Source organism: Bombus pyrosoma, linkage group LG5 (assembly GCF_014825855.1).
Source record: "Bombus pyrosoma isolate SC7728 linkage group LG5, ASM1482585v1, whole genome shotgun sequence".
NCBI lineage: Eukaryota > Metazoa > Arthropoda > Insecta > Hymenoptera > Apidae > Bombus > Bombus pyrosoma.
In genome coordinates, this window is record NC_057774.1 from 11,567,476 (window position 1) to 11,593,140 (window position 25,665).

General features: G+C 36.1%; 1 protein-coding gene across 7 annotated transcripts in view; it reads left to right on the top strand.

Moving 5' to 3' along the window:
• LOC122567758 (hemicentin-2-like) overlaps positions 1-25,665 on the top strand; it is a 504,101-nt gene that overhangs the window by 386,864 nt on the left and 91,572 nt on the right. For all 7 annotated transcript variants that reach the window (XM_043726708.1, XM_043726709.1, XM_043726707.1 and 4 more), the window contains exon 3: positions 18,588-18,720. In XM_043726708.1, coding sequence (XP_043582643.1) covers positions 18,588-18,720 — 133 coding nt within the window. The remainder of the gene's footprint in view (positions 1-18,587; positions 18,721-25,665) is intronic.

Consider the following 25,665-nt stretch of genomic DNA (forward strand, 5'->3'; position numbering starts at 1 on the left):
AGGTTTTTAAAAATAAGTAACATTTATAGACAGAGTTTCGTTTAGTGGATTCTGCACGGAGAGACAATACAAAGAATTTCGTATAAACACACGCTCTATTTGATCTTGTTTTCGAGTTATTGCGGTTTCTTTTTAAACAAACTGCATCTGCATAGTTCCACAAGAGGTGTTCAAAATGATCTTCTTGCATCCAAATACAAGACTGAAGACCTTTTATCATTGATTGTCATATTCTCTCCTTTATTTCTACCCTTTTCATTTCTACGGATAATGTTCGTTAGATACTTATCTTTATCGTTTCCATGTGCAGAATCCACTCTACCGAAACGGTTGCCCGATGCTGCGGGAAACTCTGCACTGTGTACTTGTGCATTCTATATAGCAAACAGTATTTCTATTTATTACTATTACTATTATACTATTACGTGTGATATTTCATTATCATTTGCAATGAATCTACATAAACATTCAAGGAAAATTCACAGAATATACTCACGATTGCCTCGCTATTCTCTATAAATTTTTCAGCGATTTACACACAATACGATTCTCTAAGAACTCATAAAGCTACCATAAACAACTCTTCCACTTTTTAGACTACGCTTATAGCAAATGCGTTGAAATCCAGCCTAATCGTAGCCTTAACTATAAATCGCGGTACCGCGTTACCATTACCTTGCATATCGCCCCTAAATATACCTCGAAGTCAAACTAAACGAAACGAAACGAAGCAAAGAGGAGCCAAAGGAAAAAGAGAGGGAATAGTAAAAAGAAGAAAGGAGCAAGAAAGACATTTAAAAACGACAAAGTCGCTTAAACAGGCAATCCTCTAACGACCCGAGGCGGCATAAAAGATTCTAGGAAAGAGGCCGCGAGACATTACCGGCGAAGGAAGTTGAGCCGAGGGGAGCTGGAAAATAAATAACCGCGCGAATTACGGTATCCGCTAACGGGCAACTTAATTAAACCGCGCTGGCTGGAGGGAAAACTCCGAAAGTAGACGATAAGCTGTCTCCTTGCAAATAAACCAAGAGCATAGTGAAACACGTGAGCAGAGAGCGCAGCTGCATATTACAGCTTGTTTGCCCGCGTGGCCATTTACATGGCCGCCACAACGTTCGTTAAATAATTAACCGAATGCAAATATCAGAGGAGCTACTAGACCAGACCTTCGTGTTGTTCTACAGGTTCGTACCAAAGGACCAGCGGCGCGTAATTAATGAAAAGGAAAACACGAGCGTCTCCTTTAGGCAGAGAAAGAGGGTCGATTTTAATCCGCGACGTGTCTATCGCCACAAAGTGCAAGGGACCAAGGGTGTGCACCCAAACATCATCCTTGATGGAAAGTTATGGTACAGAAGATGTATTCTTTTAGTAGTTGGTCTTTGGATATTTTTCGCGTTAGGGGATTTGTTTCTTGGTTTGCCTTTGATGATACATTCTAGAGCGTTTGAATTTCGAGGTCAAAGATTTCTAAGGATATAGTTGGAGAAAATTGGTCGTGATGACGATGATGATTATGGTTTGGGTTAGTCTATTTGTTCCTTTTCTTGTTTTTGACGATACATAGGGATACGTAGGTAATTTGAAGTTTGAGGTTAGAGGATTGAAGCGGAAGAACGGATTGCGAAATAATGATTGATGGTTTCGATGAGTGTACCTCTTTTTCCTGTATCAGTATAGTATTAGTATAATTTCCCTTTTGTGCTGAGGCGCGATTTGTCCCTTGGTTTGTCTTTGATAACGCATTTCGAGTGAATGGTTTGGTTAAGTTTATTTACGTCTTCTTTATTTTTAATGATAGGGAATTTATACTTCGAGGTCAGATATTTTCATATATATATATATATATATATATATATAATAACCGTTACGACAAGGTGTTTCAAAGGGAAACGGCGTCATGGAAAAACGAAACGGACACAGGGAGGAGCGAGCGACGCTTTCTGTTTCTCAACCGCGGTATTGGGGTTGTCTTCAACGTCGAGTAGAAGACATTCGAGGATTATCCAGAAACGACACAGTGCAGCTCGCTGTCGCTTTTACGATGATAATATTTCAACGGTACGTCAGTCTCGTTTCTGTTCCTCGCGTCGTTTCGAGGATAAGTAAGTAGTTGCACGTCGGAAAATCGCGCGAATGGCATGATTTCGCGGAAAATCGAGGGGAAAAATCACTCTATATTCTCGACAAGACGCTCTTCCAATATTATTCCTCGTATTTTGTATCGCATTGAATGAAAAGTACCTACTTGGAATTTTGTTACCTATTTTGATAACTTGTCCGTTCCTTTAACGACGACGATTTAGGTTGAAAATTATTTTTACTATATTCTCGACGTGGAATTTTTCAAATAATTATTTCACATATCTTTGCCTATCTCGTAGAGCTGACAATCTAATCTTTTCTAACTTTTCTAATACAAATCTAACACAGAAAGAAAATTTCTGTAAACTCCTTATCGATGTTTCGATGTTTCAATAATTCGAATTCAAATCATCATGGTCGAGCATCGACGAGTCTGGTCTATGGATCGACGTGTGCCACGGCAATAACAACTTTTATTTGCGCAATGGCCGGCTGCAAACTGGATGTTTTCGCGCGAACAACTCGTACGACTATAAATTAACCGATGCATGAACGCAGGATTCGCTTTTGTACGATATTATCCAAACGGGCGGGATTAACTAAAATGTCACAGCTGCGATTACAATCCGTTCGATCGACGGTGATTCGAACGCAGGATCGAACGATCGGCAAAACGAAGAAAACCGGCTCAACGGCTGGGCCAATAGCGCGTATTACTTTCAATTCGCGCGTTAAACGAACGCGTTATTCAGTTTGCCTTATGACTGTGCTTACAAGTTCTCTGTCACGGACGGAGAAGAAAAGAGATAATAAATTTCCATGTAAAATCCTTGTTAAATGGATGCAGGAAAACAATGTCTGCTAACGCTAATCCTTTTATATTACTTTTGACGTATCGAATTTCGTATATAAAGTTCATGCATTGCGAAACTCGTATCAGCGAAAGATCGGTGTTATCGCTTTTAATCAGAATTTTACGCGACAGTGGTTCATTCGTTTATATTTGAACTTTTTTACTCTGCTAGGTTAATTTGTCATTTTCAACTTTCCTTTCTCCGTTCTTAAATATAAAGTCCTGAGATTTGCATCGGCGAAAGATCGGGCTTATCTCTCCTAATAAGAATTTTATACAATAGTAATTTATATTCGACATTTTTACCCTGCGATTTTACTCCATTCACTTTTTTATCCTATTCTTTGTCGGTATATTTTTTTAACACTTCCACACGCTATCGCTCCGATCCTCGACAAAACACTCCGCTACATGTTCACCGCCGCGACATAATCAAACTTCACCCTCTCGTTAAGAATCGACAGCCAAACAACTGTGTTTTCTCCGAGCTAGCCTTTCGCATTTTCCGTGTTTCCCCCGCGGGACTCGTCTCGCCGTTCTCGTATAAAGATCACGAAAACACAGTTGCCATTTCTCTTGCTGCTGCTGCCGCTGCTGCTGCCGCTGCCGCTGTTGCTGCTGCTGCTGCGTATCCTTTTCGCGTGTTTAAACGAGCCGAGACAACGGTGTCCCCGGTGCTCAGGGAACGCTGAAATCTCGATGGCGGAACCGTCGCTCCCGAGGGAGTATTCCGACTCCTCGTGCACGCACACACGTCACACACGACTTACTTACACGTGTCCATACGTATGCATCCCATCAGCATGCATATAACATCCGAGTAATTAATGTATGGCTGTCTTCCCCGCTGTTTCTCTTCCTCTCTTGTTCTATATCGTTCCTTCTTTCCCTTGCACCCTCTGTTTCCACATGTCTCCGTCAGCGACAAAGTTTTCGAGTCATCCACGTAAGCACCTCTCCTGTTCCTCCTGTTCCCCACCCTCGTATCTTTTTTTCTCTTTCAGTTTCGAGCGTTCTTCCTTTTGTTCGCCACTCTCTGCAAAGCCACCGTGCCTCTCCCCAAGGTCCGCCGCGTTCGGTTATTAAATTCGAGGCGAGACCGGTTTCGGGGATCGCGATCCGCGACGCGTTCTCTCTTTTATCCGTAGCTCGCCATGCGACATGGTGTTAATAACTGCTGGGGTTCGTGGAGAGAATATCGGAGTTGGGGAACGCCGGATGAAACTTGTGGAGAGAGAATACGTGGTTAGATCTCGCGAGAACTAACGTGAAATTAATTAATGAGAACAGGATTTTTTTTTTTTTTTTTTTTTTTTTTTTGTGGGTCTGGTTGAATCCACCGGTCGCTGTTGTCTTCATAATTGTTGATGATGAATGCAGAGCGTACTTCTGAGATATTTGATGCTTGATAGGAACTTTGAAGCGCAGAGTAACGTTACCGAATACGAGATTCCATTTATTCTTGATTAATGATCAGGATTATAGAAAGAGAAAAAGTTTGATGTTTTTGTGCTTTTACATTCGCCGTTTATTTGCATGTACTTCGGAAAAATATTAGTTTCGTAGATATTATTATTTATTACGAAAGTAGAGAAAATATAAAAGAGTAGAAGATCGATGCTTGTAAAAAAGTGCTCCCACTTAAAATTTGGATTAAGAGCTAGAATTATGATTTAAAATTAAAATGTCACTCATTCTTTCGCCTCTTTAAGACAGTTTGTACACACGTGGGCAACCTCGGTAGCCTCATAATATAATCCATCTGTAGCACTTGATGCGCTCGAACCCATTGTTCACCAGCTCAGTCCTTGGAATATGGACACGAACAAAATAAACATTCTGCGCCGTCATCCAATTCCGATTCAGAGCTGTCTTCCTTGTCAGTTTGCTCCTCTTCCGAATATTCATAAGGCGCTTCTGTCTTTGACGAAGTATCTCATATCAGCAACTACATAGGGTCTCGTATTATTAACATTCTTTCTCTCTCTCTCTCTCTCTCTCTCTATATATATATATATATATATATAGGTATATATAATAAATAATAATAAAATTATAAATAATTAATATTAAATACAATAACAGTTAATAACAAATCTACTACAAATTTTACCTAGAAAATCGAGAATCAATTTTCCAAGTCCTAAACCTTACCGTTCTTCTCTCGTGATCTATTCTATTAAGCAAATGACTGCCGGTAAAGCAAAACAAAAGTAAAAATGTCGGTTGGCAGATAGTTTGAATTCTATAGAATTTACATATATAATAAAGAAATATATAATACAACACTAAGACTCGAAACTAATAGAGGAACTGATGAAATAACTTACTTTTCACGTTACGTAAACCTTCTTTGTAAATGAATGTAGAAACTCGTGAGAGAAAAGAACACACTTAATGACTGAAATGATCGTAACGTTCTAAACTTTACCGCAATGTTGCAGCATTTCTTTGCAAAATTACGACCAGGTCTCATATTAAACGCATATCCCATGCTCAGCAACATTTCTAATACTTTTTTAAATACTCTTTGAAATATTCTTTTAAACGTAATAATAAGAGAAATTGTAGCTCCTACGGTGAAATATTCAGGCACATATTCTGAAAAGTATAAATTATAATTATATGTGGATCATCTTATTGATTGTGAAATTTTCTCGTAAGACAATATTATCGCCAAACTTCGTGTACATAAACCAAACCTAGTTTTCCCCAATTAAAACCACCGTACCGCAACAATGTAAACACTAATCAAACACTAACAACCTCACCTCAAACTAACATTAATCTCCATACTCGTGCATCTATATCCAACAAAGATCAGAGTAAACCTAATCTTCGACTTTTAAAATCAACCATCAATTGTCTTCTTATTACATCAGTATTCTTCAATCAAAAAATTAGTGAAAAATTCAGTGAAATCCCACATCTATTGTCATATTAATGACTGATTGATGTTGTTGAGGCAAAAAATTAACTAGAAATTCAATGGAATATCAGGATATTGAGAGGAAGGTGTTAGAAACGAACATAGTCACGTAACACATATTACATTTTCTTTTAAACATACTTTCACCAAAGTGAAACAGTCATTGTCAATTACAACTGGTCAATATATTTGAACCAAAAAATTAATCAAAGATTCAATGTAACACCAAGATATTTTATAAAAGTCCTGTAACATACCTTCTACCGAACACGATCACCGGAACAATAGACCACTGCTTTTCAATAACTGCGCCTCGTGAATCAGTTCAACCTTTCTTTCTCTCTCTCTCTCTCTCTCCCCCCCCTCTCTGCCATCCTTTTTGCTCGTGCGAGTCGAACGTCGAGCACGGTGGGACTTTTTTCGCGGATTCGCGAAAAAACGAGGTGTCTCTGGAAAATCGAGGCACCTTTATCCGAGGCCACCTCTCTTCCGCGGAGGTCGTTTTAAATGCTCCCCCAGCATTGTTTGCGGCAACTTTCAGCCGCTTTTACCGCCGCAAACAACCATTTTCATTTAGTTTTCTTTTCATTCGGTCGATGCGCTAAGTGAATTTTACTGCCCACTTCCATTTCGTTCTCCTTTCATTTCCTACGCGCCGCTCAACCCTGTTTGGTAAATCTAATCCTTGCTTTTCATAAAATACACCGCCACGCCTCCACACCCGCTTTCCTTGCTCTTTCATTCATTTCCTTCGTTCCAGTTTACTTTACTTTTCTTCTCCCTCGTCTTTGTTGTTTTCTCTCTTTCTTTACTCTTTTCTTCGTTTTCCTTTTTCTAGCACAACTTTCCTTCCATTCTTCCTTCTCTGTTTTTTTCTTCGCCAGTCGTCGTCGTCGTCGTTTCACTTTCTTCCTTCTTCTGATTCTCATATTTTTCACTTCTTACGCAGGTCGGTTTTGTTTCTAGGTTGGTTCCCTTTTTGTTTCTCGTTTGTTGTTTTCCACGCGATATAGGCCGTTTACTTTGTTTGTTTTTCAACGCGGGTCGCCCATGTTTAACTTGATTTAGTTTCGCTCCGTTTTACAAGACTCTTATATCTATTTCCTTTCGCGTCACTGTTTGCTCGCACTGTTTCTCTACCTTCCCAGTTTTTTCAGACGTATTCGCGACTACCTTCTAAACTTGCCCTGCTTTTCACATTTTTTCACCGTTCCCCGTCTTTAATCCCCCCCCCCCTCTCTCTCTCTCTCTCTGTCTTCTAACCGCGTTAATTTTTGCCTGCAGCTCGTTCAATGGGCCTGAGATAATTCTGAAACTGTTGATTTTGCGATGAAACGAGAAATCTGTTTTTAAAGAAGATGGAATTATTTCGCTTTATCGCTAATTTTGAAAATATATTTGTACAAGCCTTTTTGTATAATTTAGTTTAATTTTAATTTTTAGAATTGTTTCATTACTATTTTAATATTAAATTTCAATATCGTAATTTTGTAATGTACTGAATATAGAAATATAAGAAATTTCTGTACCATTACTGTACAATTATTTCACGTAACTCCTTCTCCTTTCATTTTAGCAGAAAATCATATTCGGTTTTTAAAGTAATATTTATGAAATATTCGATCAGAATCTGATTAAAATTGCTTTTCTTCGGCAGAAGCACATTCGATTTTTGTAGTAATATTAATTAGATATTCGGCCACGGTCTGATTAAAACTGCTCCGTTTTTTTCGGCAGAACCCATATTCGATTCGCGTAATAATATTAATAAAGTACATTCGATCAGAATCTGATTAAAACTGCTTCAGAGATTTAACGGATGTGTGTGACGAAATTTACGATTCCCCCAAAAGAATGAAAATGACTTACAAAGAATTAAAAATCTGTCAAAAGATGTATCAAAAAATCAACTAAATCGAAATTACATTGCCTACTAAAAAACTAAATTACAGAGGAATAAAATTAAACGTTGCTAAAAAAAAATAAACCGCGTACATATTTACAACTTGGTAAAAATTTTCGCAGCGACCTTTTAAAAATCCACGATCTTCCAAATTTTTCATGTTAAATATCAAAAGCCCGCATAAACGTTCCAATATATCGAACATACGTATCTCTCAGGCTGACCCATTTTTCGTTAATTGTAGTATTTTTTATCACGCGAGACCACTCGAGAAACGATCTTTTACCACCGATTGTGGTTAGGACCTAACTTTTCGACCCATTTCACCCCGTTCCACTTCTATTCTTCCTTTCTCGTTGCTTTTGCTCCGGAACACAGAAAAGTTAATCTCGTGCAAGGCTGTTACACGAGATCAGAGCAACTCGTTGAATTGGAAAGAAAAACGGAGAGAACGGTAACGAACGAGAAAGAGACAGACAGACAGACAGACAGACAGACAGACAGAGAGAGACGGGGGAATGTGAGAAAAAAGGGCAAGATATAAAATTCGTCAATCGTACATTCAAATGTAACACGCGGTACGTGTGACAAACAGAAGGCGCAAATATAATAAAAAAAGGAAGTGAGAAAATAAAGGCTCAACAAATTTAAAGCGGTTTCCTGGTTACAATATCGGCGACGTGTAAACCCGTTTCATAAACGATATGGATTCTATTAATTTCAACATCCTTGAAAATGATATTGAACCGTATAAAAAAAAAAAAAAAAAATTCAGTTCCAACTTCGATGGATATCAGAGGGTTTAGTTCGACATTTTGTTTGCAATTTGTATTATATTCGATAAAAGCTGATTCCCACTGCAAATTGTTATTTTATAATCTGTCTGTGCGTGGTTTTGTTGCCAAGTTTATTACCATCTCTATTAATCTTGTTTTTATTTCGTATTCAAAAAATAAATAGAATTTCAGATTAAATAGGTTTGCGAGTGTATCGTTGTTCGCGATGAAAATATTAAAATGTAATATTTTATTGGTCTCGATCAAAGTAATGGCAACTGTTTGGTAGTCGTATGAAGGGAGGATTATTCGTTATTATTTTATCGATTATTCGTTGTTGATTATTCATTATTCTTACATTTGTTCGGTCCACCTACGATCTGATATTATAATTATTGAATAAACACGTTGTAAACGAGTGGATGAAATGTAGGTGGAGTTAACAAAGAAATAATTCGCGCGAACAGATGTAAAGCAGTTCTCTGATATGATAATTTGACTGTGTAGTGAGAATTATTATGTAAAAATTTCGAGGATTAAAACGTGTTTTTTCTACACTAGCAAATCTTTCGTTTTTTTTTTTTTAATATCCAGGCATTGTTTCACGATGAAAAAATTGCTGAGAATTCATAAAATACATTAAATCATACATATATATATATATATATATATATATATATATATATATATATATATAAATTCTTATTCTTATATATTATATAATATATTATTCGAATATATTATATACTAACTTTTTCAAAAAACGTTGCATGAATATACATAAATTCATAAAATTCATAAAATATGTTCAATTTATTAGAACCAATGGTATTAATCTACCATTAAAGCTATTGTACAGATACTCGCTGAAAAGGTCTCGTAAGGTTGTAAGGTTCTTCAGTCTACTGAAAAACGTTCCTATGATTTAAAATGCAAAAAGAATGTAACTCTATGAAGTTACTCGCGTAATCCACAAATTATCGAAGATTAATCTTAATTCGTGTTTGAATAAATGAAATTACTGTTAGTATGGATAATTACTTTATTGTATATCAGAATTCTCAATCGTAATATTAGGTTGTCCGAAAAGCTTCTTTCGTTTTATAAGGAAATGATAGATGCGCAACATTCTTTGTTCTTTTGGAATAAAATGGATCATACATTCGTTCAGGAATATAATATAAATACATACATACATACATACATACATTTCCATATTGGCTTTAAATTTAACCCATATAACCGTAACAACGATGTCTCAGCGGTACTAACGAAATTTCGGAATGCCACGGAATGCGTATGCCAAGTATAATTGAAACATCAATGATTTTCCGCAGAAATCCCTGACAATTGGAGAAAACGCATCAATAGCTATACTTGGTACGGGCCAACAACGTAATCGATTTTCATACCGACGATTTAATCGATAGTATCGCCTACGCAGCGATTACTGCATTAACGAACACGATTACCCTGGTGTTGGCAATTAATGTTTGATCAGTCTACGTCGTTTTAACCATGTCGTTCATTGTCCCGTTAAAATCATTGCGAAAAGGATTGGATTTTCCAGTTATCGATTTTCGACGTTGCGAATCGCGTAAAACCCCTGTAGGAATTGTACGCGGGCACAATGCTCGAGCTCGACGGGGGTGAAATCCCAAAACGAAACGACAGCATTCAACGTTTCGCCCCAGCGCGTATCGCTGAAAGAAATAAAACGATGTTTATTTTCAAAGGTGGAAACATTTTCAGGAAATTGCGATTTCCAAGAGATTAAAAGTAATTACAGATATCATGGAAGATATCTGTAAAATTCTGCTGAAATTGAATTTCAGCTTGATATATCTCGTATATTATACTTTCATAATATAACTTAATTAGCGATGTTTCGCATTAAACTTTAATGATTTAGTCATTGAATTTGTATTTTTATGACAGTAAAAAATATGTAGTTGTAGTTGAAATAAATACGATGCACAATGGCTCGCGAAAGCGTTCGAACACTGAACACAGAATTTTCTTGCCAATATGTTACGTGCATTGTATGAAACATTTTTAGATTTCGTTGCCATTGTACCGAAACACGACTATCGTGATTGTAACAGTAAAGTTTGAGACCAATGCGAAAAATTATATACAAGTTACGAAATATTTACTGTAAACATACACTTGATACATACTAGTGAAGAATTATCATTTACTTAAACATACAATTGGTTGTAAATATGATTAATACGATATTAAGAGTAAAATTTCAGATTAAATCTTACTACATAATCACGATAGCGGTAACGAAATTTTAAAAAGTTTCATACGACACGCATATTATATTAATAGAAATTTTCTATGGCAATACTTTCGTTAGCCACCGTACACGAAAAGTTTTTATTTGTTCCTGCATTTAGACTAAATAAAAGAAGTGAAAAAGTTGCAAGTAATTGCATTTCTAATGTTAAAACCGACTTAGCACGAGTCGTTGGTCCAGTTTCTCGTTCCCGGTTCTTCCTATCAGGCGAGATCGAACACCACCGCTTGGGGAATCTACGTTTGGCCTACGCGTGGAAACCGGATTAACCATCGTTCAATTTTACTTGGCGAGTCCGCTCTCCAGTGATCTTTAGTCTTAATAATCGTGAGTTTGATTAATGAGATTCGGCCTGCCGCTGTTACGCGGTGATCCTTCCTCGAGATTATTCGAAAATTAAAAATAATCCTCCTGCGTCACCGCCATACCTGGCTACCGTATTTCGTTTTCGATTATTCGTTTCGCTAATGAATCGCCGTCAGCCAATGAATCATTTATTTCGACGTAATTGAGTCACCTGTTTCAAATGGGCCGCAAGTAACCGGATAATAATTCAACGTTCAGTCAAACGCGAAAGAGAATTCAGATCAGAGCGTATCATCTGCGAATTTCTGTCATGTTAAAGTGAATTCTGCAGAACGAATGGTACTGTTGAATTATATGGTCGGCCAACGGGTCTTCATTTTCGCTAATACAGTTCGCTAGATCTGTTTTTCTATAAAATATCATCTTCTGTCCACTTGCGCAATATTCTCATCCTTGCTTTAATAAACAATAGAATCATAGACAGATATCGCGATAAACAGAATGCCTTTCTCTGGCTATACGCCGTAACAATCGAAAATTTCTGCCTTTGTTCGAGCGCGAACGTAATACAGCCGAATCGGCGGCGATTTTTCATCGGTTCGGCGACAGGTAAATTAAAGTCGGCGCGGCGCATTAAACGCCACGGTCGGCGCAGTTCGATTTCTCGAGCGACAAGCCCTCGAAAACATTTGTCGCCTCGCTAACACCGTACCCATCGTCCATCGCCGGTTTTTCATTGATATGTTAAATGGCTCGGAAGCCCGGACCCGATGCCATTTTCAATATTCCTCTTTAAACCATTGTACACGCGGAAAAACAATAATTAATAAGAGGCATCGATTAATCGATCTTCTGTTTCGCACCACGTCAACGACAAATTTTCCACCACGGTCGATTCGTTACTGCTCGTTGTTCGGAAAAATTACCGTGTTTCATCGATGTTTCGTCATTATCGTCTTTCACATCGAGAGAAAACATTCGCAAACTGCCCAGCTATTGTACCAACTATTTCACTTACGTCCCATTCCTGACCGAGGAAGCGAAATTTTTGAGCGGCTCGTTTAATGGATAGGGCAAGTACAGCACACTTGGAACATCATCACAGTTCGTTTAAGATACATAAGATATTACGGCGTGTAGGATAGGAGCGAATAAAACTGCATAATATCATAGGGAAACTTTTATACTTCAAAGTATGAAACTCGGTAATAGTGAAAGAAAGCAATGTGTGGAAGTTTGGTCTAATCGAAAAACGACTGAAAAATGGTTGAAAATATAAAGTAACGATTTTTCTTCACTATACATACCAATATGCTAAACGATTAGTATATAATCACGGATAATTACCGGCTACTTGAAGAAATGTATGATAATGAAGCAATGTTGACCGACTTCTGCCTAATGGAATTTGCAAAAGTGATAAATAATCTACGTTACTGGTCTTATTAATGGCAGCTTTTATTTTCCATGCTTTTACGTTATATGGAAATGCGTTTCTACGTGCTGTTATATGGAAACGAATGCGAGTGTTTCTCGTTTATGAGCCTCTCTGCTACACAAATTTCATTCTTAGAAATGTTGCAACAAATAAATGCTTGACCCAAATGTTATAAAGTATGCACGGAATTGATTACAATGCAACTAGGACATCAAAGGAAGTTAAAAGCGTCTGTACAGTAGTCTCTTGGTATATCGAAAAGAGGAAAGCAAAAAGTATGAAATGTTATGTTGTGGAATTGTTCGATAATTAAATCATCCAAAGAAGCGATGTCATTGTCACACAAGGTACTAATTATTTCGAACGAATTAATATCTTTGTAGGTAATCAATTACGAAAGCCGGGATCAAATATTTTTTAAGAAACAACGACAGAATTAAAATAATACGACATTTAATTCATTTAATAGAAACGACACACTTCTCTTGCACAGTCTTCCACTTTGCTTTTGCGAGTATTTAATGAAATATCGTGTATGTTTGCTCCTCGTTGTGAAACAATACGGTAAGGCAATTTCTATGCATTTCTATACTTTTCTTATGACCATTATTCAGAAACTTATAAACATTCTTCAGAATCGATATTTCTAGATGTCTTAAAAATGAGAATTTTTCAAACGTGTCGCGTTTGCTCCTCTAACAAATCTCCCGCTTATTCTACGAAAGAATTATTCATTTTTTGACTCTAACACCAGTCAGTGTGAATATCTGCTCCACGTCCGACTTTACTTAAAACTATCGCGTATCCTTTCTACATCCGAATCTACTTAAAACTATCGTTTGAAGCTATTGTCTTTCCCTCTATATCCGAATGAAAACTACCATTTACTCTCCAAGTAGACAATCTTTCACATTGAAATATACTTACGATACACTTGATCCCACCTCTCCTAAAGGCTACGGCCCCGTGAAATATTCAATCAGCCCTGTAACATCATTATCAGCTGTTGAAGAGATCGTTCGCGACAGCACGTATGTATATAGAGATAGAAGACTGTTTCGCTCGGTTGCACCTTGTCCCCTATTAGGATCGTTCGTTCCAGATTCCTGCGATCGACAATCGCATCGACGCATAGCGTCGAACGAGCACGTAGTACCGTCTCGATCGATTGCCACGCGTATTAATAACATCGTTCGAAGCGCAAGAGAACGCAAGAGGACGCAACAGGACGCACCACGGCAGACGCCAGTGTTTTAATGTTTGCGGGCCACGCGAACAAATAGCCGGCGCATTAAAACGCGTTTGCATATTCATAAGCGAAGGAACGCACTTAAGCGAGTTAACGACTCAACGAGCGGCTGAATATTCTTGACAGCCACGCGAGCGAGCAACCGGCCGTTGCGTTTTAATTAACGTTGCGAACCGTTGTTGACTACCGGCTATCCGTTATGCGTTGCAAATTATCGATCCGACACATCAGCGCTTCGGATAAAATCATCCACCTTTCGACACGTAACGAGCGTAATAATATGGATTAGTTTAAACGTTCTTACAACAAGAAGTGTTGTTCATTTCTACGCTGGGTAAGTTGTGACGGTATGTGATCTGATAAAGTTTATCAAATCTTTGTCGTATCGGGTAGACCGCAGATTTTTATGAACTGTGAATTTTAATTATGAATTTTTGTGAAATTTTTCCTTTATCTCCGTTCTTTTAACCGTTTCAGTCTCAGGGATCGTTGAAAAAACAGCGTGGAAAAATCCCGAACAGCGCGACAGCGCTCGTCTTGATCGATTGCCAAGAGAAACAAGCGGCGCAATAGCGCTCGTCGTATTTCTTATTTTTAGGAAATACATCTACATTATTATTATTATTATTATTATTATTATTATTATTATTATTATATATATATATATGCGTACTATTGGTTTATAAATATTTCAAGTTTTGTTGAATAAAAATTATTGAAAAGATAACAATGAAATACAAAATTCCGTCAGTCGTGCGTAGCGTTCAAATGTACTGAGACCCTTCGACACAAAATGTAAACGGCGCGTTCGCGCTGCTTGGGACTGAAACGGTCAAGTTACATGCATAAGTATATGAATTTGTATAAATATTTATAGACCACTTGTTAAAGTAATGATAGTCATTATAGTCGATGATTAGCCATTAGGTGGTATTGACAGAATCCGCAATCACTTTGTTTCCAACCCAATAATTTAGGATCTGTTTTATGATTTATGTGTATCGTTTTCACTCAATGTATACACCGTTCCTTTCCATGATTTTTTGTCACCTTCGTGTTAAAACTTCATCACTCCATCGGCTCTTCTGAATTGCTCTTCTGAAAAAGAGAAACGTTCCAATTCGTTTTTACACTCTTCCAAGGAAAACGAGTTCTTATTGTTGAGATAGTTTTGAACGAGCGGAATGAATAATTGATAGTCTGGACGTGCAAGATTGTGGAGAATATTACTAACTAACCTTCGTTTAAATAAAAATGGTCCTTTTTGACAGGGTAGAAAGATCGGGCTTTTGAGAAAGATCGTGTATGCTTTTTGTAAATTTGCAGCATATTATTTGTAGAGTAGTCGATCGAATAATTTTGTATGTCGGCTCGGTTATCCGATGATTCTCTACTTTAAGAATGACGGACACAATGGCGCCAATGATAATTCGCTTAACATTGTGTTTCAAACACGTCAAGCAATCTGTTCGCGGTCTTTCGCTCTCGTCTCAACCGTAAGTAGCGAAGCGTTCTATCTGGTAATTAATTTTGCATAATAGCCATCGATTAATCGGCCATTCTCGTTTACCGCTGACCTGGAATCCGTCATTGTCGCTGTCGTGTGACAAATCGGCTACGTCGTTTTAGAACATCGTCAGATCCGGAGTAGAACGTGGAATTTAAAATAAGAAAACATATCGAGACATATTAATTATCATTGTCACTAAAAGTAATTGGAATGTAGAAATAACATCAGCGTTTTTTAAGAAACTATGGGTGAATATCGTCAATATGCGTGAATAATTAATAATTTTCTATAATAACTTCCTCGCTTTGCAAGAGAATGCTTTACTTCGGGCATAAAAATGTAGCAATATATTAATTAGAAATAAATACATAACATACATGGAGCATACATACAAATTACTGAATGTGCGAAATCCTTAACAACGCAACAATATAAATATGTATATATTAGCGTTCTTAAAAAAAAGAAAAAATAGAAAACAATAATCTTTTGCTACCATTAATAAATGCCTGCCTCTAAAAACATTAATACAACATTCAATGTCGTTTCGAATAAGAATCGAATGTTCATGATGGATTTTCATAAAATTCTAGGAACGATGATAACAAAGGCAATGCAATTTCCGATGAAAAAACCAGGAAACGAAATTTCCTCCCTTTGGTCTCATAAATAGTCAATTTGGTGGTATTTGACGTGCCATTGACACGTTTCAATATTCAGCGCCAGATAGGCGTTGCGAGTTTATCATGTTTTTGATACGCCTCGTGTTTTCCCTCGACGAAAGCCGAAAAAAAAGTGTCAGGCATACCAGCGTCAAATCATTGTGAATTGTTACGCTTGCTGACCTTTGTTTTCTTGACATTATAAAAAACAATCGATGAAATATCTTTCCATTATGATATTTAAAAAAATAGCAGCCGATATAGTCGTTGAAGGAAGCGATTGAAATCTTTGGAACGAAGGGAACTATGGCTTACTCTGGACGAACGTCTACCAGTAAAACATAGCGCAGCGACAAATTTCTTTTCTTAGTAATTTTTCGATGAATTTGTCGAATGTTTAATACAAGTAAAGTAAGGCCAGTTTATGAGAGTGATTATGAAAGTAACATAAAAGTGTTTAATTAATTTGTAGCGGCATTCGACAACAACTATTTTTCTTTGCAAAACGTAGAAGAAACAAAAGGAACCAATTCAATCCGTGCAAGTCCTCGGCCTGCACACCAGCAAGCAAGCACTACTGTCATATCTACATCCAATATCCACCTCAAATTTACAAAGTGTTTAAGTAATTTTAAATATTTAACTGAAAATACCGTTTGCATTCAATTTGGTGGAAAAAAAAAGGTTTAACGTATGGAATAAAGAATTCTTGAAAATAAAGACCTATCCTATTATTAATTTTATCAATCTTTTTGATAAGAAGGATCTTTATTTCGAGGGAAACGTGATTGGATTGAAAATAACTTCCAACAACTTTTATTATTTTCCTAAAAAGTGTAATTATTCAATTATCATACGAATGTTTGAGAATTCACAGTTTTCCATTTACAATCTCGCTAAGCTTTTCGAAAAAAAAAAAAGAAAAGTATTCAAAATACCGCAACTAACGAAACAAATAAATCAATCTCCTTAATTCCTAACGCTCAAAGGGCCTTTTAGCGAACGCTTTTGGATAAATCATGCCAATACGATTATACGTCAAATACTAATTTTCCTTATTCGTTCGTGACCGCGCTGATTCACGCTCGGCTATACCATGGCTCGTTACACGGTTAGAAAAAATGGGCGAGGAGAACAAAAGAAAGTGTAATTAGTGGCATTAATCAAATGTAATTGCAGCAATTAACCGAGCCGTTTTAAAGTCTACCGGTCTCTCTATACCACGTGTGGTGAATGCATAATTTTCCTTAATAATTAGAGTAAGGACAAATAGAGGCCAAGTGTAACGCAACACCGGCCAAGATACTCCGTTAACGACAATTAGTCTGTCTATATTTTTACCCGACATGATGGTCGTGTGAAGCCATTCCATCCACCCTCGTTTCTTACATAAAGGCTCGCCAAGAAGTCGCGTGAACTTTATATCTCGGAGCAATTGGCAAAAATTCGTAGCCAGTTAAGAAAAGAAGAGATATATTTAGAAGCGCAAATTTATAGCTCTGAGACGAATATTCTATAGACGAATAGCTCTGTCCATCAATACACTTGTTTCTTCTTTTCTGAGTTCGTTAATTCTTACATTCTTACGTTACATCTTTCGTTACATGCGGATCGCAGATGAAATATGTAATAAGTATATAAGTTTTTTTGAATTTTTGATCTTGACGTCGAATGACAGATTAGTCTCTAAATGAGAATGCTGGGTGGTCTTCGAAGAAAGTACTCTAAAAAATAACGGCCGTGCGATACTCTAAAGATTGAAGAAGGCAATTAAAGCACGTCAGATTCTTAACAAACGAGATAATTGGTGGGTAATATATCTTCTGCGATCGTCCGATTATCTTATTTCCAAAAATTTGATGCGCGGTTTAGTAGAACGATTTTAGTGATAAATGAAAATTGATATCTGCGATATTTTCACAATTTACTTCTCAAGTTTGAAATATAACGACTATATACATATATCTTTTTTTTTTCTTTTTTTCCCCACAGAGAAATACACGAAACTAGATAATAATTGTGGTACTGATAATCTTGGTATTTTCTTTTTTTTTTTTTTTTTTATCAATGTGAAGTTTTAAAATTTTTCTTTACTTTTATGGAAATAACTGACTCGCTGTAATACTTCAGGGCTGGCTTTAGAGCCATGACTATATCCATTTAAACAGTCAGATATCCATATCGATAAATCTTGATATTTAATGGGACGATTTTGTAGCATTAATTACGCAAGGGTAGTCCACTAAAAATTACCACTGGAATATCTCCGATGTTTTTGGAGATATGAAAAAGTTTATCAACAAAAGTTGTCGGAGATTTTAAGATGACCTCCATTTCAGATGGAATCGTGTATTTTTGTATGCATCACTTGACCCAGCTTGAATACAATGTAATAACAATGTCTAGAAAAATGTAGCAACTAAGAAATAGATGAGGGGAAGAAAAATCATATTTTTCTATCGGACGAAATACTTTATCGTTAAGCCAGACGATTTGACACAAACTGCAGTCACGCTTTGCTCTCATCATATGACGTACCTGACTCACAGCCCGTCTTTGTCATTACAGTGACAATGATAGATGCGGAGGCAGTGGCAGGTGGAACTGCTCAGTTACCATGCGACGTGGAACCGCCAGTCCCTGGAGACAAGCTGCATCTAGTTATTTGGTACAAGGAGGAGGCAGACGCGCCGATATACAGGTAAATTCCACTTTTGCGTTCCTTATTTCCGCTTCTCGTTGTACGGTTCAAATCATCCCTGCTTCGCTGCTCGCCTCCAGAATAGAAATCGAGGAAAGCAACTAGACACGCGGTTTCCTCTTCCAACGACGCGTCCTGACAGTTAATCCTCGAATAAAATTTCATTCGCTTATGCAGACAGCAATTAAACGTGACTATTGTTTCTCATCTGCATTTAAAAACTTGGAGATTTGTAATTGTTACAGACGTTGACGTAGATCGTGCTTTATTATGAATATTACGATACAGTTGGTATATAGTATTTTGTCGTATAATATACCGTATGGTGTAAGTGCATAATATGATATGTTATGTGAAATGTAGTTGTAAATTGTTTATAACTTGAGAGGTAAGTCTTAAATAGCATTTCGTGAATTTAAAAATTTTGAGATAGAAGCTTAATGAAAGTAATAATTGTAAATTGATACACTTTTTATGATGTTGTTACAAAATATCGTTTGTTTCAGCGAGTTTTTATCACAGAACAACGAGTCCATAACAACTCCAAGTTAACCGTAGTCCGTAATAGTTAATTAGGGATCCATAATAAACTTTTTCCAAAAACTTCTGCCTACTACAATATATATATCTAAATTTCTGTTTAATAAAAAATATCGAAACACGCATTATTAATTTATTTCGAAGTAAAATTAAATGGAAACTCTATCTTTAATGGTTATTAATACCATTAAATAAAACATTTGTATAATAGGATTATTATTATTCAGTAGAATACCGGTATATTAAAAATTATTGAAAAAATCTTTACGACAAAAATATTTAATCGACTGAATATTAGATGAATCGTCAATCGTCAATCGTCAATCGTCAATCGTCAATCGTCAATTCCAAGGCAAACAGTTTTCTTAATTAAATTCAACGCGTATCGCTCCATCACCCTCAAACCACAGAACAACACTTTAGTCTTCAAACAAGCCGCTCGCGCTTCGAACCAATTGAGTTGCACTTGCAACAAGCCTTAATTAAAGAAGCAACTCCTCGCGTGTGCTATAGCCTGTCTGAAATCAATCGACTGTTCAAGGCCGCTAACCAGGAAACCCCCCGCCATAGCACCTAACCTCTATCCTCGTTCAATTTCAATTTAGTCAAACTTTCACAACGTCTGTAACGTCTGTAACGTCCGTAACGTCTGTAACGTCTGTAACGTTCAATTAAATTGATAATAACGCTTTCCTATTGATTAACATGAATGGAACTATAAAACGAATGAAATGAAATGAAAATATTTCTTTGATCATCTTTCTAAAAATATAAATTTATATGAACGATCTAGTCCTTACATCTAATGACTCACCGACACAAATATTTTCAAGATTTTCGCAGAATATATAGGGCGATTTCGTTATTTCCACCGAATGTTCCATTTTCGGGGAAGCAGGCGAGGAGAACTATTTACCACGAGCAAATATTTTGAGAAACCGAGTCAAGTATAGCAAAGAAATCGGCTGCCACTTGGAGAAATCGCGTATCTCACTATTTCGATATCTAGCTATTAAAACGATGGTAAAAATCTCGATTATTCGAATCTAAATGTAATCCAACTGAAAGAAATCGAGTGTAACTCGACGCATATCTCACAATTTCGACGCACTTATTAAAAAAGAAGCTTAATTATTTGCAAACCTAAACCTAAGCTAAATCGAAAAAGTCGATAAAGGAAAAAAGTTACGAGAAATTTTATAATAATTATGCAGATCGTTCAGGCTGTTTATGATGGATCCGTGCAGTAGCACGCAGAATCGCAAAATTCGCCCCTCTCGAACGCCATTCTTTTCGGAAGTTTGTTCCCGCCCGTGGAGGACTTTATACCACTGAAACGTTGCCAATCTCCTCTATTTATTCGCTGTTTGTATTTTCGCGTCTGGTCTCTTTATTACCATCGCCTTGCCTCACGTTCCCTCTTAATGGAGATTTAAATTAAGTTTCGTGGGATTTACAGACACTCCTTTAACATTCTCCGTCATATTCTTTCATTTCGTTCTATATCACTAAACTTAATATACGGGTTACTCGATCGCAGATAATCGAGTATTCCTCGAATAGAAATACGTGGGTCATTTGAAAAGTTCGGCGACGAGGTAGAGACAAAGTATAATAGGAAATTTCTGATTTATCATTTTACCCCTTTATGCTAATTCGTAGCCTTTAGTTTATTTTACTCTCTAGTTGATTTTCACTCTCTGCTGCTGATGCTGATAAATTGTAGTAATAGACAACGAAGAACTTGGTATAAACGTTTTAGAAAATAATTATCTCCTTGTCCATAAGATCTCCTTGTCCATATGATTTACGGAGATTAGATTAAAGACCTAAATCAGATTAAAGACATAAATAGCTTCCAAATCTTTGTAATTATAATATCCATTTGTACCTATGCTAACTCCTAAACATAATTTAAATAAAAGATTCGAAGATTTCAAGCAGACATTCTATTTATCACAACTTAATAAAATTATTCGTTATAATAGTAAAAATAGCTTGAAAACGATATATAAACGATATAACGATCTTTCCATTCCGTTACAAGAATTTCCTAATAATAATCCACGTATTAAAATCGTTATACGTAATTGCACAGGATAATTAAAGTAGAAGACAGACTTATCCTGTCAAAGCGTTAGCTCCGTTTGAATTTTTAAATCGTTGCATAAATCTCCGGTTGCGTTTAATTAAAGTTTTCTTCCGGCAACACTATTATCGCTTGACCCAAGTCGCAACGTTATAAAATCTCGTCGAGCGACGAAACTTATAAAAAAGGAGAAAAAAGGGAGAGAGAGAGAGAGAAATGATAAAACGTCGCGTCGTGAATGTTATTCTCGTCGAGAGATAATTAAAATTTGTCAAACCCGTTGATATCAAAATGCGTGGAAAGCAAATTTCGTCGGTGAACATTTTAATGAGAAATCTCTCGCTTCTCCTTCTCCGAATGACATCTATTGTCACGGTAAAAACGACAGAAACAGATATACGTATAAATATTTATTTAAAATATTTCTCTGTGGCACGGATTAAAAATCAATCTACGTGTATAAATTGTGCTGAAACAATTAATATCGATGGATTCGTTTCACGATCAAAGCATCACGATTCGCTTTGCTATTTAATGTTGCCCTTATTTAATTTTATGCCTTCTACCATTTCTTTTCTAAAGATTCTGTAAGAAATAAAGAAAATTGGAGTTCAGAGTTCCTTAAAAATATTCACGAGCGAAATTCAAATTTTATAGAAATTCCAATTATAACATATAAAGATTCTGTGATCAAAAAAGAAGAACCCTGATTGTTTGGATTAATCGTAAGAACGAAAACCTAGTTCACTTGTTAATTACTTTTTCATTAGAATCTTTTAATAAGATACTCATGGCCACCTGTGTATGCGACACTTTTTTTCTTATTTTTACTCATAGAACGCGCCAACTTCTTACTCGTCGTGTAAGAACTTACGCTTTACAACCAATGTCGCTTAGTTTCTTATTTTCTTTGCTCCTCAAACACGTTGACGTTAAAAAACATCTAAATAGACCAACATTTATAAAATATACCATTCGATAAAATCACATTTCTATTTTAAACTGCCATGTCGCAAGGTCGCTACCAGGACCGCTAACGTTCCAAGAAGAACGAATGAAACGACGAAAAACGAGATTCGTAAGAAAAAAAAGAAGAAAAAAAAATGAAAGAAACGAAGAAGAAAGAGAAACATTCTCGTCTGAAATCGATACAGCACAGTTCGATGGCGCGAATTGCGAGTTGGACTGGATTATTCAACCTGCAGCTAGACAGGTGTTCTCGAATCTTTCCCTCTGATATAAAAGGCCACGGGCAGGATGAGATTGTGGCCGACCGACGCCCCCTGGGGCTGGATCTCCGAACCGGTCCTGGGAGGGCGTTTATACGCCCGTTCCGATCGTTTCACCTTGTCAAGCCTCTCTGATACCGTGCGAACGACTTTCCTTCGTTCCACTTTCGGCCCGAGATTTTCTGCGATCGTTCAAACGATATCTTGAGTACGGAGATCGCGGTTTTGAACGTGTATTAAAACGCACGTGTATGGTACAGAAATGAAAAAATGAATAACCGAACGAAGGAATGCGGATCTGATCGGTGATTCCTGATTGACCGAATACGATCATAAAGATAAGTATTGGATCTGAAAGTGTCGCATACAGTGGCGGATAAAAGAAAGTTCAAAATTAATACACTACGAGTTTTAGTAACCTTTGTAGCAAAGATTGTTGAGCATATTGGTAACGGTCTCTCTATATACATGTGTATACAGGGCGTAACAGAGCAACATGTGTCGCTTACTTCGATAATATATATATAATAAGTATTAACTTATTATAAATAATTAACCATGTCACTGCGCCGCGCCAGAGAAAATTAATGAAAATTCTCAATGCGAGAATTGATCGTAAATTAATAATAAATACAAAAAGAAAAAAAAAAACTTCGAGAGCCGATTGTAGCAAAACAGTAAAAAAGATCTCGTATACGCATATGCTTTATCTGTCTTCGTTTATGAGATATAACGAGTCTATTGCGTACGCAATAGAACCTATTGAAAATATCGAAATACTAATATTCAGAATAGAAAAAGATTTTCAAGAAATTCGGTGAATGCCAGGAACTGTTCAGAGTGTAACCAGATCCGTGACAAGAGACGTCTATAGGCTAGCCAAGTAGTAGTTTTGAGCATCCTCTGTAAAAATAAATATATCACGGCAAAGCAGAAAATTTGTTACATCTTATAAACGAAAACAGATAGACTATATGTTTAGATGACATTTTTTCATCGGTTTTTAGGTGTACAATCAACTCCCAAAGTGGATCCCACGTGTTCTGTTATACTCCGTATAGTAAATATAGGATGGGCCGATAATCGTATTATAATCAAGCAGAGGGCGATTCTACGTGAAAAAATAAGAAAAAGATTTGTTGTAACATTGTTTCATTTAAGGCTTCGTTCTCAAGAAAATCAACTTTGAAGATTTCACAAGTATAATTAAATTTAACTAATTCCGGACTGAACAAAGGTAAATAATCGATAGGGTTTTTAGTTACATTTGAAAACAAGTAAAAAATGTAGAATAACATTTTTTCACAAGGTGCTTCATTTTCGGCAAAAGTAAATTTGAAAATTTATCATGCGCCTGTACAAGACCAGTTTTTAATTTAACACGTTTAAACCTTATTCTCTTGAAAACGAGACTTTAAACGGAAAATTTTATTTTACATTTTGTTCACTTATTTTCATATATATATAATAACCTGCTGTGACACACCCAATCGATATTTAACCTCGTTAAAGTATACTTGGCAAATATATATATATATATATTTTTAACTTATTTTTTCACGTATATCAAAGTACATCCGAATTCGTACATCGTCCGGTCCATGATATAATACATACCAATTCTGACACATATTATATTTATTATATAATATCAAAAACGTATTTATTATACAGTATATGATACATATTATATTTATTGCAAAACTCTAACAAATTTTGCTTCATCTAATATTAATAACGTGATTATAACATGATTATAATAAAATGATTAAAAAAATAAAAGCATAGAATTTAAGTTAACACGAGAGATCGATCAAATACTGATGATCGACATTATATTGATCGCAGATCGGTAGTTTCGGTGTTAGTAAATTGAAGTGAAACGTACGATGATAATTCTTATTCACACCATTTTATCGAACATTTCGCATACAAAATCACCAAACCTCGAACGTTCGCCACTTCGAATTGGAAACTCTACTTTTAAACGAGAGGGTTTTTTAATCACCAACGATCGGCAAATGTTTGTGTCGGTGCTTTCATTGGCGACCCTCGATGATATTTTCGTGCGTTTTAAACGGCTTCGAATCGGATCGATTTTGTTGTAATAACGTGACAGGGTAAATAAGGGATGGACAGGGAAAAAACACGACGTTCATTTACAGGGCGAAACGAACGTTTGTTCGAAGTACTACGCTTGAATGGAAAGAAAATAAAATTCGTGATGTTGCGGATAGTGGATTTGATCTTGAATGATCTGTCGAACTTGCACAGATTTACATGTACGATACAAGTTAATGTTTTCTCGATGGATCACCCAGGTTGAACAATTTCAAATTATTAATATGTAAATAATGATCGTACGAGTATTGGTCGTTTTATGTTGCTTTTATTTATTTATTTATTTGTTTGTTTGTTTGTTTGTTTATTTATTTATTTATTTATTCTAAAGTGGTCACATTAACAATAAAGTTACCAGTGATCATCGGAAGTAAATAATTAGTGATTTTTACACGTATTTACAAGATTAAATGGTACTCAACTATGTAGAATATTGAGTAGATTTATACGTTCAAAAAACACCGACGCATTATGAATGCTTTTAGAATTATCCACGTCAGACTTCAAGTCATGTTGCTTCATGTTGCTCTTGCTACTACATTTCTATGAAAATGATTATCCTGTGCAATAACTTTATTCGCGTATCTTTCAATGATTATCAAAGATTTTTAAAAAGTCTTATTACTTCAAAGCTTTCGTTCTTTTATTAAAAAATGTCAATACGCGCATTTCTATATTCTTCGCATTATTTGATGATTACTCGTGCATGAAATTTTCCAAATATCGAAACAATTAGCCTTCTAATATTATATAACCCCATTAATAACTTTTATAACGTTAATATAGTTCCACGTTCCTACAATAATTACACAATGCTATTCTACTACTACGTGAACAATCTTAAAATTTTGCAATTTATCAATTTTATGGTTCTATCGTTCTATGAATATAATTCTGTAATATTAATCTTCATGATTCAGTAATTCGGTAATAAAAATTTCACCATTCTTTCTATCCTGATTTCCC